The sequence below is a fragment of the Myxine glutinosa genome, unplaced genomic scaffold (genome assembly GCF_964187855.1).
Source record: "Myxine glutinosa unplaced genomic scaffold, kmMyxGlut1.1 SCAFFOLD_752, whole genome shotgun sequence".
NCBI classification, from domain to species: Eukaryota; Metazoa; Chordata; class Myxini; order Myxiniformes; family Myxinidae; genus Myxine; species Myxine glutinosa.
In genome coordinates, this window is record NW_027616847.1 from 29,818 (window position 1) to 48,092 (window position 18,275).

The 18,275-nt window shown below is 41.8% G+C and overlaps 1 protein-coding gene across 1 annotated transcript in view; it reads right to left on the reverse strand.

Moving 5' to 3' along the window:
- Nucleotides 1-18,275, reverse strand: part of LOC144889091 (cytoglobin-2-like) — a 61,609-nt gene that overhangs the window by 17,773 nt on the left and 25,561 nt on the right. The window contains exon 2 of the mRNA XM_078768950.1: nucleotides 9,575-9,682. Within this exon, the coding sequence (XP_078625076.1) occupies nucleotides 9,575-9,682 (108 nt within the window). The remainder of the gene's footprint in view (nucleotides 1-9,574; nucleotides 9,683-18,275) is intronic.

Sequence of the window (18,275 nt, forward strand, 5' to 3'; positions counted from 1 at the left end):
TTGGAAAAACGGCAAATCGTTGCGCCACTATATCTCCAAAAGTGCTGAACAGAAAAAATTGAGACATGGCTCATTGGAAAGAACTCTCCATGGGGAATAAAATATGTTAATGATGACGTCATATGTCACGTGGTCGGCCGCCATCTTGGAAAAACGGCAAAACTTTGCACCACTATATCTCCAAAAGTGCTGAACAGAATAATTGAGACATGGCTCATTGTAAAGAACTCTCCATGGGGAATAAAATATGTTAATGATGACGTCATCAGTCACGTGGTCGGCCGCCATCTTGGAAAAACGGCAAAATTTGCACCACAAAATCTCCAAAAGTGCTGAACAGAAAAAATTGAGACATGGCTCATTGTAAAGAACTCTCCATGGGGAATAAAATATGTTAATGATGACGCCATCGGTCACGTGGTTCGGCCGCCATCTTGGAAAAATGGGAAAACTTTGCACCACTATATCTCCAAAAGTGCAGAATGGAAAAAATTGAGACATGGCTCATTGTAAAGAACTCTCAATGGGGAATAAAATATGTTAATGATGACGTCATATGTCACGTGGTTCGGCCGCCATCTTGGAAAAACCGAAAAATTGTGCACCTCCATATCTCTGAAAGTGCTGAATAGAAAAAATTGAGACATGGCTCATTGTAAAGAACTCTCCATGGGGAATAAAATATGTTAATGATGACATCATAGGTCACGTGGTTCGGCTGCCATCTTGGAAAAACCGAAAAACGTAGCACCTCCATATCTCCAAAAGTGCTGAATAGAAAAAGTTGAGACATGGCTCTTTGTGAAGAACTCTCCATGGGGAATAATATATGTTAATGATGACGTCATCTATCACGTGGTTCGGACGCCATATTTGTCTTAAATGGCCGATAAAAGAGTACATTCCGGCAAGTCCTCGGTCTCTGACCGATTTTTCATTTGTCTGTCTGTCTGTTTGTCTGTCTGTTTGTCTGTTTGCAGCACTGCGTCTACACCGTTGCACGGAGAATCGCCAAACTTTGCACACATAATGGTCTTGCCCTCTAATATACTGTGCCTCAATGATGACGTCATCGGTGACGTGGTTCGGCCGCCATCTTGGAAAAACCGAATAAATTTGCACCTCTATATCTCCGAAAGTACTGAACAGAAAAAATTGAGACATGGCTCATTGGAAAGAACTCTCCATGCGGAATAAAATATGAAAATGATGACGTCATCAGTTACGTGGTTCGGTCGCCATCTTGGAAAAACGGCAAAAAGGTTGCGCCACTATATCTCCAAAAGTGCTGAACAGAAAAAATTGAGACATGGCTCATTGGAAAGAACTCTCCATGGGGAATAAAATATGTAAATGATGACGTCATCAGTCACGTGGTTCGGTCGCCATCTTGGAAAAACGGCAAAACGTTGCGCCACTATATCTCCAAAAGTGCTGAACAGAAAAAATTGAGACATGGCTCATTGGAAAGAACTCTCCATGGGGAATAAAATATGTTAATGATGCCGTCATATGTCACGTGGTCGGCCGCCATCTTGGAAAAACGGCAAAACTTTGCACCACTATATCTCCAAAAGTGCTGAACAGAAATAATTGAGACATGGCTCATTGTAAAGAACTCTCCATGGGGAATAAAATATGTTAATGATGACGTCATCAGTCACGTGGTCGGCCGCCATCTTGGAAAAACGGCAAAACTTTGCACCACAAAATCTCCAAAAGTGCTGAACAGAAAAAATTGAGACATGGCTCATTGTAAAGAACTCTCCATGGGGAATAAAATATGTTAATGATGACGCCATCGGTCACGTGGTTCGGCCGCCATCTTGGAAAAATGGGAAAACTTTGCACCACTATATCTCCAAAAGTGCAGAATGGAAAAAATTGAGACATGGCTCATTGTAAAGAACTCTCAATGGGGAATAAAATATGTTAATGATGACGTCATATGTCACGTGGTTCGGCCGCCATCTTGGAAAAACCGAAAAATTGTGCACCTCCATATCTCTGAAAGTGCTGAATAGAAAAAATTGAGACATGGCTCATTGTAAAGAACTCTCCATGGGGAATAAAATATGTTAATGATGACATCATAGGTCACGTGGTTCGGCTGCCATCTTGGAAAAACCGAAAAACGTAGCACCTCCATATCTCCAAAAGTGCTGAATAGAAAAAGTTGAGACATGGCTCTTTGTAAAGAACTCTCCATGGGGAATAATATATGTTAATGATGACGTCATCTATCACGTGCTTCGGACGCCATATTTGTCTTAAATGGCCGATAAAAGAGTACATTCCGGCAAGTCCTCGGTCTCTGACCGATTTTTCATTTGTTTGTCTGTCTGTCTGTTTGTCTGTTTGCAGCACTACGTCTACACCGTTGCACGTAGAATCGCCAAACTTGGCACACATATTGGTCTTGCCCTCTAATATACCGCGCCCAAATGATGACGTCACCAGTCACGTGGTTCGGCCGCCATCTTGGAAAAACCGAAAAATTTTGCACCCCGATATCTCAAAGTGCTGAACAGAAAAAATTGAGACATGGCTCATTGTGAAGAACTCTCCATGGGGAATAAAACATGTTAATGATGACGTCATCAGTCACGTGGTCGGCCGCCATCTTGGAAAAACGGCAAAACTTTGCACCACTATATCTCCAAAAGTGCTGAACAGAAAAAATTGAGACATGGCTCATTGTAAAGAACTCTCCATGGGGAATAAAATATGTTAATGATGACGTCATCAGTCACGTGGTCGGCCGCCATCTTGGAAAAACGGCAAAATTTTGCACCACTATATCTCCAAAAGTGCTGAACAGAAAAAATTGAGACATGGCTCATTGTAAAGAACTCTCCATGGGGAATAAAACATGTTAATGATGATGTCATATGTCACGTGGTCGGCCGCCATCTTGGAAAAACGGCAAAACTTTGCACCACTATATCTCCAAAAGTGCTGAACAGAAAAAATTGAGACATGGCTCATTGTAAAGAACTCTCCATGGGGAATAAAATATGTTAATGATGACGTCATCGGTCACGTGGTTCGGCCGCCATCTTGGAAAAAACGAAAATTTTTGCACCTCCATATCTCCGAAAGTCCTGAACAGAAAAAATTGAGACATGGCTCATTGTAAAGAACTCACCATGGGGAATAAAATATGTTAATGATGACGTCATCGTTCACGTGATTCGGCCGCCATCTTGGAAAATCCGAAAAACTTTGCACCTCCATATCTCCGAAAGTGCTGAATAGAAAAAATTGAGACATGGCTCATTGTAAAGAACTCTCCATGGGGAATAAAATATGTTAATGATGACGTCATATGTCACGTGGTCGGCCGCCATCTTGGAAAAACGGCAAAACTTTGCACCACTATATCTCCAAAAGTGCTGAACAGAAAAAATTGAGACATGGCTCATTGGAAAGAACTCTCCATGGGGAATAAAATATGTTAATGATGACGTCATATGTCACGTGGTTCGGCCGCCATCTTGGAAAAAAATTGCACCTCCATATCTCTGAAAGTGCTGAATATAAAAAATTGAGACATGGCTCATTGAAAAGAACTCTCCATGGGGAATAAAATAAGTTACTGATGACGTCATCTATCACGTGTTTCGGCCACCATATTTGTCCTAAATGGCCGATAAAAAAGTACATTCCGGCAAGTCCTCGGTCTCTGACCGATTTTTCATCTGTCTGTCTGTCTGTCTGTTTGCAGCACTGCGTCTACACCGTTGCACGTAGAATCGCCAAACTTTGCACACATATTGGTCTTGCCCTGGAATAGACTGTGCCCAATTGATGACGTCATCGGTGACGTGTTCGGCCGCCATCTTGGAAAAACCGAAAAACTTTGCACCTCTATATCTCCGAAAGTACTGAACAGAAAAAATTGAGACATGGCTCGTTGTAAAGAACTCTCCATGGGGAATAAAATACGTAAATGATGACGTCATCAGTCACGTGGTTCTGGCGCCATCTTGGAAAAACCGAAAAACGTTGCGCCACTATATCTCCAAAAGTGCTGAACAGAAAAAATTGAGACTTGGCTCATTGTAAAGAACTCTCCATGGGGAATAAAATATGTTAATGATGACGTCATATGTCACGTGGTCGGCCGCCATCTTGGAAAAACGGCAAAAAAAATTCACCACTATAACTCCAAAAGTGCTGAACAGAAAAAATTGAGACATGGCTCATTGTAAAGAACTCTCCATGGGGAATAAAATATGTTAATGATGACGTCATCAGTCACGTGGTCGGCCGCCATCTTGGAAAAACCGAAAAACTCTGCACCTCCACATCTCCAAAAGTCCTGAACAGAAAAAATTGAGGTATGGCTCATTGTAAAGAACTCTCCATGGGGAATAAAATATGTTAATGATGACGTCATCGGTCACATGGTTCGGCCGCCATATTTGTCCTAAATGGCCGATAAAAAAGTACATTCCGGCAAGTCCTCGGTCTCTGACCGATTTTTCATTTGTCTGTCTGTCTGTTTGTCTGTCTGTTTGTCTGTCTGTTTGTCTGTTTGCAGCACTGCGTCTACACCGTTGCACGGAGAATCGCCAAACTTTGCACACATAATGGTCTTGCCCTCTAATATACTGTGCCTCAATGATGACGTCATCGGTGACGTGGTTCGGCCGCCATCTTGGAAAAACCGAATAAATTTGCACCTCTATATCTCCGAAAGTACTGAACAGAAAAAATTGAGACATGGCTCATTGGAAAGAACTCTCCATGCGGAATAAAATATGTAAATGATGACGTCATCAGTCACGTGGTTCGGTCGCCATCTTGGAAAAACGGCAAAAAGGTTGCGCCACTATATCTCCAAAAGTGCTGAACAGAAAAAATTGAGACATGGCTCATTGGAAAGAACTCTCCATGGGGAATAAAATATGTAAATGATGACGTCATCAGTCACGTGGTTCGGTCGCCATCTTGGAAAAACGGCAAAACGTTGCGCCACTATATCTCCAAAAGTGCTGAACAGAAAAAATTGAGACATGGCTCATTGGAAAGAACTCTCCATGGGGAATAAAATATGTTAATGATGCCATCATATGTCACGTGGTCGGCCGCCATCTTGGAAAAACGGCAAAACTTTGCACCACTATATCTCCAAAAGTGCTGAACAGAAATAATTGAGACATGGCTCATTGTAAAGAACTCTCCATGGGGAATAAAATATGTTAATGATGACGTCATCAGTCACGTGGTCGGCCGCCATCTTGGAAAAACGGCAAAAATTTGCACCACAAAATCTCCAAAAGTGCTGAACAGAAAAAATTGAGACATGGCTCATTGTAAAGAACTCTCCATGGGGAATAAAATATGTTAATGATGACGCCATCGGTCACGTGGTTCGGCCGCCATCTTGGAAAAATGGGAAAACTTTGCACCACTATATCTCCAAAAGTGCAGAATGGAAAAAATTGCGACATGGCTCATTGTAAAGAACTCTCAATGGGGAATAAAATATGTTAATGATGACGTCATATGTCACGTGGTTCGGCCGCCATCTTGGAAAAACCGAAAAATTGTGCACCTCCATATCTCTGAAAGTGCTGAATAGAAAAAATTGAGACATGGCTCATTGTAAAGAACTCTCCATGGGGAATAAAATATGTTAATGATGACATCATAGGTCACGTGGTTCGGCTGCCATCTTGGAAAAACCGAAAAACGTAGCACCTCCATATCTCCAAAAGTGCTGAATAGAAAAAGTTGAGACATGGCTCTTTGTAAAGAACTCTCCATGGGGAATAATATATGTTAATGATGACGTCATCTATCACGTGGTTCGGACGCCATATTTGTCTTAAATGGCCGATAAAAGAGTACATTCCGGCAAGTCCTCGGTCTCTGACCGATTTTTCATCTGTCTGTTTGTCTGTCTGTCTGTTTGTGCGCAGTATTACGTCTACATTGTTGCACATAGCATCGCCATACTTTACACACATATTTGCCTTGCCCTGGAATAGACTGTGCCCAATTTTTAACTCTCCACGCCCAAGGTTAAGCTCAAGGTCACCCAAAATGTGAAAATCGTTTTTTGCTAACTAGCAACGGTACCCGCCATCACGGTCATCTCTCCAACTCACAATCCCACGAGATATGCGGAAAGGACGACCCAAAACCAATTATCTTCTTTTTGATTCGTATATAAACATCATTAAAAGTAAATAATGACCTCTGCCAAAGTTCAAACGACGTGGGTTTAATCTCTCCATGAGAGAATTCCACATAGCTATTTGGGCGGTGTATAAGCTAACAGATCGCTGTCTCCATCGATCTTGCCAAGGCTGTAACACCTATCGGCTCAAAATCCTTTTAACTGTTGACTTGGTAGTTTTTACAATGAAGGAAACACGTATCGGGAGTACGTACGACATAGTGATTGTGAATATGACAGCTCTGAGGCGTCTTTCGCTTCGCATCACAGTGACGGCGGCTGAAAGATTAAAATCTGGCTTCAAGCCCCCTCACCACCCAAAGCTTTCAACCACACATATGAACACGCTCCTCCCCCTTCATTCCCGTTCTTCAAAGCAAAGCGGTAAAAATTGTTGTATCGCCATTATATATTACTAGCAACGGTACATTCCGGCAAGTCCTCGGTCCCTGACCGATTTTTCATTTGTCTGTTTGTCTGTTTGTCTGTCTGTTTGTCTGTTTGCAGCACTGCGTCTACACCGTTGCACGGAGAATCGCCAAACTTTGCACACATAATGGTCTTGCCCTCTAATATACTGTGCCCCAATGATGACGTCATCGGTGACGTGGTTCGGCCGCCATCTCGGAAAAACCGAATAAATTTGCACCTCTATATCTCCGAAAGTACTGAACAGAAAAAATTGAGACATGGCTCATTGTAAAGAACTCTCCATGGGGAATAAAATATGTAAATGATGACGTCATCAGTCACGTGGTTCGGTCGCCATCTTGGAAAAACGGCAAATCGTTGCGCCACTATATCTCCAAAAGTGCTGAACAGAAAAAATTGAGACATGGCTCATTGGAAAGAACTCTCCATGGGGAATAAAATATGTTAATGATGACGTCATATGTCACGTGGTCGGCCGCCATCTTGGAAAAACGGCAAAACTTTGCACCACTATATCTCCAAAAGTGCTGAACAGAAATAATTGAGACATGGCTCATTGTAAAGAACTCTCCATGGGGAATAAAATATGTTAATGATGACGTCATCAGTCACGTGGTCGGCCGCCATCTTGGAAAAACGGCAAAACTTTGCACCACAAAATCTCCAAAAGTGCTGAACAGAAAAAATTGAGACATGGCTCATTGTGAAGAACTCTCCATGGGGAATAAAATATGTTAATGATGACGCCATCGGTCACGTGGTTCGGCCGCCATCTTGGAAAAATGGGAAAACTTTGCACCACTATATCTCCAAAAGTGCAGAATGGAAAAAATTGAGACATGGCTCATTGTAAAGAACTCTCAATGGGGAATAAAATATGTTAATGATGACGTCATATGTCACGTGGTTCGGCCGCCATCTTGGAAAAACCGAAAAATTGTGCACCTCCATATCTCTGAAAGTGCTGAATAGAAAAAATTGAGACATGGCTCATTGTAAAGAACTCTCCATGGGGAATAAAATATGTTAATGATGACATCATAGGTCACGTGGTTCGGCTGCCATCTTGGAAAAACCGAAAAACGTAGCACCTCCATATCTCCAAAAGTGCTGAATAGAAAAAGTTGAGACATGGCTCTTTGTGAAGAACTCTCCATGGGGAATAATATATGTTAATGATGACGTCATCTATCACGTGGTTCGGACGCCATATTTGTCTTAAATGGCCGATAAAAGAGTACATTCCGGCAAGTCCTCGGTCTCTGACCGATTTTTCATTTGTCTGTCTGTCTGTTTGTTCGCAGTACTACATCTACACCGTTGCACGTAGAATTGCCAAACTTTACACACATATTTGTCTTGCCCTGGAAAAGACTGGGCCCAATTTTTAACTCTCTCGGCCCAATGCCTCCATTATGACGTCATAATTCGATAATTCGACAAGTACAAAACTTCATCCAATCAAGATGCAATTTCTTGAGCGACATGACGGCATAAACTGGTGGAGAGAAAAAAAAATGATGACGTCATCGGTCATGTGGTTCGTCCGCCATCTTGGAAAAACTGAAAAACTTTGCACCTCTATATCTCCGAAAGTGCTGAATAGAAAAAATTGAGACATGGCTCATTGTAAAGAACTCTCCATGGGGAATAAAATATGTTAATGATGATGTCATTGGTGCCTCCATTATGAAGTCATAATTCGACAAGTACAAAACTTCATCCGATCAAGATTAAATTTATTGACCATCATCAAGGAATAAATTAGTTTAGAAAACAAATACTGATGACATCATCGGTCACGTGGTTCGGCCACCATATTTGTCCAAAATGGCCGATAAAAAAGTACATTCCGGCAAGTCCTCGGTCTCTGACCGATTTTTCATCTGTCTGTTTGTTCGCAGTACTACGTCTACACCGTTGCACGTTGAATCGCCAAACTTTACACACATATTTGTCTTGCCCTGGAATAGACTGTGCCCATTTTTTAACTCTCTCGGCCCAAGGCCTCCATTATGATGTCATAATTTGATAATTCGACAAGTACAAAACTTCATCCAATCAAGATGGAATTTCTTGAGCGCGATGTCGGCATAAACTGGTGGAGAAAAAAAATAAAATAATTATGACGTCATCAGTCACGTTGTTCGGCCGCCATCTTGGAAAAACCGAAAAATTTTGCACGTCGATATCTCCGAAAGTGCTGCAAAGAAAAAATTGAGACATGGCTCATTGTAAAGAAGTCTCCATGGGGAATAAAATATGTTAATGATGATGCCATAGGTGCCTCCTTTATGACGTCATAATTCAACAAGTACAAAATTTCATCCGATTAAGATGAAATTTCGTGAGCATCATCGAGGGATAAATTGGTGGAGGAAAAAAACATGATGATTATGTCATCAGTCGCGTGGTTCGGCCGCCATATTTGTTTTAACACAAAAGCCTTAAAAACCACTAAAACATGTCCTGGCGAGAGTCTACAATCTCTGATTGCTCTTTCTTGTTCTTTTTGCCACACACTCCGCTGCTCAGTGTGGCCATACATAGAGCAGAAACAGGGGACAGAAGAGTCGGAGGAGGGAGTGGGAGAGGAGAGAGAGAGAGAAGAGGGGACAGAGATATATGAAGTAAGCAGTCCCCCGTTATATTTGGGAAAGCAAATAATATTAAAGGCTTCCCTTTTGATAGAGCGGAGCAGAGACAGGTGAAATGTGGCTGACCGAAACAGATCAAGGTGAGAATATCAATCACAGATTAATATCTAGAATTCAGAGATTAAAACAGTGGTGGCATAGAGGCAACGGGTAGTCTTTGCATCTTTGACATTTCTAAATGGTAATTAATTACGAACCTTCTGTGTAATTATAATCAGTGTCTGGCATCACTAGGCCGCCAACCAATTGTAGTGTTTGCTTGTTTCTTTATCTCATGCGTTAAGTGTGAATTCACCTTAGACCATGTGCCTTTAATTGCCTACTTCTCTTCAGTTTATGCAGGTCATCCATGTCTCGGAACTGAAAGAAGATATCTTTACACTCAGGATGCGTTTCGAACAGTCTGAGGGCAAGAACACATGAGTAAATTGTAACCGCAAGTGATCAAAGGACCTTGTTTCCTTAAGAATACATTTACAAGCAATAATGGCAAATGTAAGTCCTTCAGACAATGACATTGACTTGATTTTAAAATGTTGAACATGAACCTGAATGGTGACTCAACTGAAAGCTTCAACATAATTCAAATTGAAGAATACAATAGAGCACAATAGTTTTACCAAGAGTTTTTCTTTAAGTCACCTTTGTGCCCCAAAGGTGGTTGGCAAGTGGTGAGGCAACTGGACTGGCATCTAAGAAGTTGTGGGTTCAATTCAGCAATGTTACAAACCCAATTGTTCCTAACTTCTCCTGGGGTTGGCCAGGGAATGTTTTTGCCCGTCTTTCAAGAACAAGATGGCCAGGTCTACGTTTGATTGAAGGTGGCAGGAATTTGGAATTTGTTCGCGGTGCTGGCTACACCTCATCTACTCTTTGCAAAAGATATCCAATTAACATCCACCAATGAATGCTCATCGACTGGACATGGCCAGGTTATCTTCCATCCCAGGCACGGTGCATTTTGTGATGCAACGTCCTGCCTACGAAGCATCAGTCTGACAGTTTCTGGTCATATCCAGATTCACACCCAGACAATACTACTCAAACTTTTATTTTTTTACATATTATCCAATAGAAGTACACCATTAATCTTGAGCCACCATCGTATATTATGTAAATCATATGTTGCTTTCCTCACACACTTATCCCATCGGAGTGGAAGTTTAAGTATACGCCATCATTGTTTAACTGCTTAGCATCCATTACAGGACAATCATTGTTCATAGCCTCGTTTGTCCAAAAAATATTGTCCACTCCTAGATGCTCTTCGAGGAGGCAAAGATCGGAGGTCCTTGACAGACAGGCAATCATGCATCGCCATATACTCTTTTTGTTCATCCTCTGTGTCTTTCTCCCCCTTCACTTGACCTCATTGTTTCTCATGCCCATTCTTCCTCCAAGCGTCCATCTGTTGTAACCCTCTACCCTGCTGTTGGTGTGTTTGCCCACCCCACCCCCCATCACATTATGTTCTGGCCCATTCTGTGTTCCAGTGCTTCCCCAAGCCTCGACTTCATACACAAAAAAATAGTTACCAACATCATCAAGCAATATTCCCTCAAAAATAATTAATGTACATAGGTTATTCTGACTTTCGTACACAAAGTTCCACTTGAAATCCTGAGCAGCCTTCTAACTGAAACCATTCCATGCAGCTTAAATGGCAACAAACACATTCAATTGCAAAAAACAAGAGGCCACTATGCAAATTCTGCAGGCACTAAAAAGAGAAGGATGACTGTTAAGCAAAATGAACCACAGGGATTTATTGTCGGGATCATCAGGATATCACGTAGAAGAATACGTAATTGTCAATGTGCGTTTTGTGTCATTTCACATCATGTTTTTTGTGAAAATAAGCTTACAAAATCACTCCCTTTCCAACACCCAGATATAGGAGAGAATGCGAGTTGATTATATTTATGTCACCTTGGGAAATGCTTGAGGATGTCACCCATGTGAAGTGTGGATGGATGAAGCCTTGGAATCAGGGAAGCTCTAGATTTTGAATTTTGGGGAACAAACTGAGGAATAGTCCACTCTTGACTATTGATTTGTGAGTTTTGCCAGGAACCGCATTAAAGAAAGTGCATTCAGGGTCATTCCAAAAAGTAAGCCCGAGTTCTGCCATGACCCTCATGCAATCATGTCGCACTCAAGCTGGGCTGAGTGAGACATTGTCCACCTTGAGTAAAGGAGCCAGTTTAGATCGTCCACGTACGGTGGAGAATGCCTAATCCTAATTTCATTCAGAAAGCAACAACCGAGGAAAGATTGATCACTTCTCCAGATTGGCCATCGGAGGTTTAGATTATGCTTGACCCAAAAGGATGCAGGAATGTATAGTTTGATCTGCTATCAATTATACTTGCCTGTTGTACCTTCTCTGTGAAGTATTAATTGACTGCGCAGAAGCATTGGACCGGGAATACGATATATGTAGAAAATGGCCTTGTCGCCTTTGTCTGATTTTCCTGGTGTTATGTTTTCTAAGTTGGAAGGGTTAGACCTATGCTCATTCAGAACGACCACCTGTAATGCAATACATAAAACAGAGTGGAATTTGGATGTGTGTTTGTCCGGTAACTACTTCGAGACCATTAGGCTGACCAACACCAAATATTCAGGGTGTACTACTTTGGTTTTCTGCGATATATTTCCATTATTATTTTTGCATCTTTGGAGTTTTTCACATTTCTCATAGGTCTTAATATTCGGACGATTTATCCATTGTGGTGGACCGGTCCCATCACTTTGCCCGGGAACTACTCAGGGACGAAGGACCATAGATAGATAGGACAGGAAACTGGTTTCTTAGAATGTGCACATTGCCCAGTTTCTTAGAATGTGCACAGATTAGGCCGAGAAGGGTTGGCTCTTATTTTTTACTATCCTTCTGGGCAGGAAGGAGTACCCGTTAGTAAGTAATAAGAGTCAACTACAGTAAGTACGCTCTCATCAGATGTGGACCAGACCAGGTGGGAAGGGAGATTCTCCCACCCTGAATGTCGTTAATGAGGCTGCTGGGTTTTTACTGACAATCCAATGGTGGCATTGCAGTTCTCCTGAAACTAATCTCAGCTTCTTGAAGCTTAGAATCCAAATCCTAGCATTGCTGTCTTAAGCTGGATTTTAACCAACCACCTCTACTTTGTATCACCTATGATATCACTTGAAAAAAAATGTCATCCACCCCTATCCTTTGCCATTAAGGCCATGGGGAGCATGGAAATCTGCAAGGCAGATTGATACCTTAACTGTGCTCATCAACAGGCAGTGTCCACACTGGATGTCTCTTGAGAGCGATTAGATGTCCTCACTAAAATTGTGGGCCAGTGGTCACTTATACTTGCCACTGTGAAATTCCCATGAATCTATTCACAAACCGCAGAAGCATGCGTTTTATGCCAGTGCAAAATAGGGTCTTTGCCATGGCAACCCCACCAGAAGAAAACTTGAAAGTAGTGGGAAGGGGCCAGAAGGGGTGAGCTCGTGGTTAAGTGAGGTTGAAACCACATTGATAAAAAGCCAATTAATTATTGATCATGTTCAAATTTTTGAAACTTGTAAAAATATTATTTTTTACAATGGATCACACTAACTTTATTAACTTGAATGATGTAATACGAGTACTTTATCAACTTAATCAAGATGTAAGCGTTAGCAAATTAAAAGATCTGCAACACTTCTTTAACACCCTGTTACGTATTACCTCCCCAAACCCCGGTTAAGGTGCACCTCAGAGTCTGGAGTGGGAACACGGCAGAAAGATTTTTTACTCTGAGTGTTCTAATAAACCATGGTAAAACCACACCAATGCAATTTTAGAACAAAACAAGTAATGGTATTAATAACTCTCACATACACAGTAATAACACTCTTAAACAAAGTACAACGAAAAGATCACTAGTATCAAATGAACAACACCTATGATGATACCATCATTCCCCAATGCTCTCAAAGCAATGAACTCACGATACGCCAAACGTGAGTGGAATGTAACATTCCCCAAAGTCCGTGCCCAAATCCCAACACGGTGAAGGTTGAAATCGTGCAGATTGGCAAAACAACAGGCAGGTATCGGCGCGGCTGTGGATGAGGAGTTACGAGGTGAGAGGTCGATATGGGAATTGAGCCGATTGGAAACCAACAGCAATCCACACGGGGAGGTCGATATGGGAATCCCAATGACAAAACAAGCTGCACCAATCTGAGAGACTCTTCGAGGACAAAATGGCATATCAGCCTGTAATGGAGGCGCTGACTCCCTCCAACAATGACTCACGCTTGATGATAAAACCTGAGATGCAGGTTTAATTGCACTCGCAATATATAACGATGTCACGGGCAATCCCTTTCATGGGAAGCCTCAACTCATTCGCGACCAATATTTAAAAAGTCAGCTCGCAGCCTCGACGTGACACAGCTGTCTCTCTACTCCTCTCTCTGCCGATCCCCATCTCTCACCTCTTCCGGTTCCTTTGCCGCGTCTTCCTTCTTCCTTCACAAACATTTATTTTCACCTTTTACTGAAGTCATGTTAATTTCACACAAAAATCTCAACAACAATATTACCTGAAACTAAAAATCCTACAAGTATATAATAACAACAAAGGCGGAAGTGACGAATCAGTAACACTCCCAACCTTCAAGGAAGAAAGTTTGAACATGGTGAAAACTTTCTTTCCATACAAAAAGTATATTTAACACCCAAAAGTAATACTCACACCCAACATCTATAAATCAAAACTATGGCTGATCAAATCCCGTAAGTAACAAAAATTCCAAACAACACACAGGAATTCTCAAGGTTAATTCAATCTGGATGAACCTCCTGCTGGAGATATTTCATCTTAACAGGGTTCATCCGGTAGGGGTGTTGTTTCATGGGAGTGGCCTCCCCCACATCAATATCATGACATAGCAGATTGGTACGACCAGGTACATCTGTGAACAAATGTGCAAACTCAGAAATGAGGTTGGATAATTGTCCTTTGTTGTTCCCTCGTCAAATGACCTCATGTCTGGTCTTGGTTCTTTAACACTTCAGTATTCATCAATCTGGGGCAAGTCTGGTCATCAATGCTATCGAACTTCACACTGGCCTCAAACTCTGGATTCTCTTGCACCCCGACTACAGGTATGACAGGTGTGACAGGAGCCATTTTTTCTACAGGCTTCCTTTCATAATATTTCTTCAGTCAGTTAACGTGACACAGCTGCCACTTTTTCCGTCGGTCAGGAGTTGTCACAACATAATCTGTTTAATTGACCCTCCTTTCGATGGCATAGAGACCAAAATACCTAGCCTGCAGCGGTTGACCTGGAACTGGAAGCAACACGAGCACTCGGTCCGCAGGACTGGAATTTCTTATCTGAGAAGTCTTGTCATGTCTCACTTTCATTTTGTCCTGTGCTACTTTCAAGTTTCCTCTCGCTAATTCACAGGCCTTAGCCAATCTGTGCCTAACAGTTGTCACATACTCTAACACAGTTGACTGCGACTCCTCTTGTAGACATTGTTCCTTCACCAGTTTCAAAGGTCCTCGAACTGTGTGTCCAAACACAAGTTCAAAAGGACTGAATCCCAAAGACTCCTGAACAGATTCCCTCGTAGCAAACAACAATAAGGGTATTCCCTCATCCCAATCCTTGTCACATTCAAAACGGAGAAGGAGAAGAGATCAAAACGGAGAAGAGATCTTGTGATCTCTTATCTTCCCCCATCCAAAACCTTGATCTTTTCTACCCCCGCTAATTCACCCCAGATCCACCTTGTTTGAAATTCCAACTTCTTTCCTGGAAGTCCTGGCAGTGTCCATATGTTTTATACCTCTCCCACTGCCCCCTTCCCACGCCCCCCCCCCCAAAGCCCTCGCCCTCTCTCAGATCTCTCGATGTCTCCATGTCTCTCGGTCCCTGCTCTCAAATGTTGTGTTTGTGTCCTTCCCCCTCTCTCCCCATCTTGTCTACCGCTCCCTATGTTATATGTTTTATGTGTCGGTTTGTCCTTCTGTGTGTTCATGTGATTAATGTTCGCTCTTTCACGAGCCTCGATATTGTATACAAAAAAAAAAAAAAAAAAAAAAAAAAAAAAACAGTACGTTCTGATCATATTCTTTAATGTCTGGTGAAACCTTTCCAAGGCCCCTTGGCTCTCGGGATGGTAAGTACTTGATCTTACTTGCTCCACTCCCAACAGGTGTACCACTTGCTGAAAAAGCTTTGACATGAAGTTGGAACCCTGATCAGACTGGATGACCTTAGGTAGGCCAACCAGGTGAAAAATTTAATCAAGGCCTTCGCAATAACTGCTGCAGTCATTTTCCTAAGAGGCACTGCTTCTGGGAACCTGGTGGAAGCACACATAATGGTCAGCATATACTGATGTCCAGCCTTAGTTTTAGGTAAAGGACCCACACAATCAATAATGACATGGCTGAATGGTTCTTCAAAAGCTGGAATTGGTTTTAAAGGTGCAGGAGGGGTTTTCTGATTAGGTTTGCCCATCAGCGGACAAGATTTACAGAACTCCGCCACATCACGTCGCAATCCTGGCCAGAAAAAATGTGCCAGAATTCTTTCACACGTCCTGTTCACTCCAAGGTGCCCGGCCAAAGGTGTCTCATGTGCCAAACTCAGCATCTCCTTCCGGTACGGTTGTGGCACCACAATTTGGTAATGGACTTTCCACTCGTCATTCGCTAGCACCTCCGGTGGTCTCCATTTTCTCATAAGGTATCTTTATGCCGTTCTGGAGATATTGGTGGATTGGGAGATAGGGCCAAAAACGATACATAGCAGGATATATCAAAAAGTTATGGATGGATTTGGACGAAACTTGTTGGACAGATTGTGTGTGTGACAAGGAAGAATCATCAATTTTGGTGAAGATCTGGATCTGGATCCAGCTAGTATAATTTTTTAAGTGATTCTTCACCATTGAGTGATATGGCCAACCAGGCGGAGGTGGTGGAGGTATGCTCTCTACTGAGTGCCGTTCTAGTTACCTTCGCAAAAGCGGAAGGTTATGTTTTGATCGCTGTGTATTTATTTGTATGTCTGTGTGTGTGTGTGTATGTTATTCGCATAACTCAAAAAGTATTCAACCGAATTGCATGAAATTTGGTGGGATGATTGGTTATTATACGGGACACATTTGATTAGATTTTGGGAGCAATCGGGTCAAAGGTCAAGGTCAAGGTCACGAAAAGGTCAAAATCGTATTTTTACCAAGTACAGAACAGTAGCTGCGGCGAAGGTATGCGCTCTACCGAGTGCCCGTTCTAGTTCTGTTTGAATTTGGCACTCAGTCTTTGTGTTTAATACTCAAGAACATGCTTTTTGACCTTGGGAATTCTCCAGGTTATACAATGGACATCAAATGTGTTGGAGAAGCAAGCTTTGTTATAAGTGATTCACATCGTCGAGATGATGAAGGCAAATGTTCAGCTGATGGCAAAAGTAATTCTGATCGAAAGTCACTTCCATGTCAAACCTTGTTCAATATGTCATAGACATTGATTTGTTTTGATCATTATGTCATTTGTTTCATTAATATGCAATGTCTGCTTTTCATTCAATTGGATTTTTTTGATGACAATAATTAAAATTATTGTTGAGTTTTGAGTTAAAAGTTTTTTCCATTAGAGAACTTATTTTCAAGTGAATTAGAGCGTTATTTGTCTATACAGTATTATAGAATAGTCTTTAGAATTTATGATAAAAATAAAACCCATAAAAAATATTCTTCTCCCTCTGCTCGGAGAAATTATATTTTTCAGTGCAATGTAAATTTTTACACCTCCTCCCCACCCCTAACCTAAGGTCATGTATCCACACCTGTAGCTGGACTGAGATTTGAACCCAGGCTCGACAGCTTAGAGGTGAGTGTGCAGACCTCTGGGCCATCCTGCCAGTCCCCAAAAGATCTGCAACACAATTACACTAATCTGTGCAATGATGGAGTATTTCTTGTTAAATTTAAACTTCAGTAAATTGAGGCAATTGTACTTTAAATATCCCACCAGAAAAGTACAAATTGCAAATTCTAATGCCACACGTTGGAAGGCAAAGTATGAGAGAATGCTTATTATACAGACAAGATAAAAACACACAACCTTGGATTTAGCAGCAGATGTTCCACCTGCTCTCTAATTGAAATCCTGCTGGGTTAAACATATGGCCAACATCACCATCACCATAAGGAAGTCATCTTGTCAGTTAAACATATAATTAAGCTTCACACTCACATGGATCGTAACGCTTATAATGAGGATTTCACAGGATAGTGGAAGGTAGCATACATACCTTCGAGTAGAGCTGTATAGTTTGGGTTCAACTCCCAACCTGGCCATAAACTGATGGATTATTTGGTGCTTCGCACGCAGGATATTGTATCACAAAGCTGTCTGTCCCTCGCTGGGTAACAATTTGCTCACATTAGATGATGTCCTCGTACCTAAAATATCTGTGTCTTTCGGTGAAGAGTTGGAAAGTCATCACCAGCAACCTGGCCAGAACCAATCCTTGGTTCTGGCCTACAAGGGGCAATGTTGTAGCAGTGTTTCCAACAATGATGAAACCCAGCAGCCACATGCTGCATATGAATGAGAAAGAAAAATTCATATCTTCTTGCACATAAATCCATATATAATGGAGTGAAAGTAGGTTGTATATTTCATCTACTCCTCTGAGAGGATTTGACCAAGAAAGAAAGCTAAACTTTCAGGGATTAATGAGGGCTTGCTGAAGTTGTGCACGTGTAAGTTTCGTTTGATTTCACCAAGCTTTGGAAAAACAATTTGCCCATCTTGGCATTTCCTTCCTTTGGGGGTCTGGGAGGAGGACGTTGGGGGTGCAATTTGGCTGAATAACCACGATGGATCATATATGCACATAAGCAGTACGCATGTATTTGCCTCATATACATAATCCGGCTTTCAGGATCTGTTGCCCATACACAGCCCAAATAAAGGGATATGTCAGAAGAACGT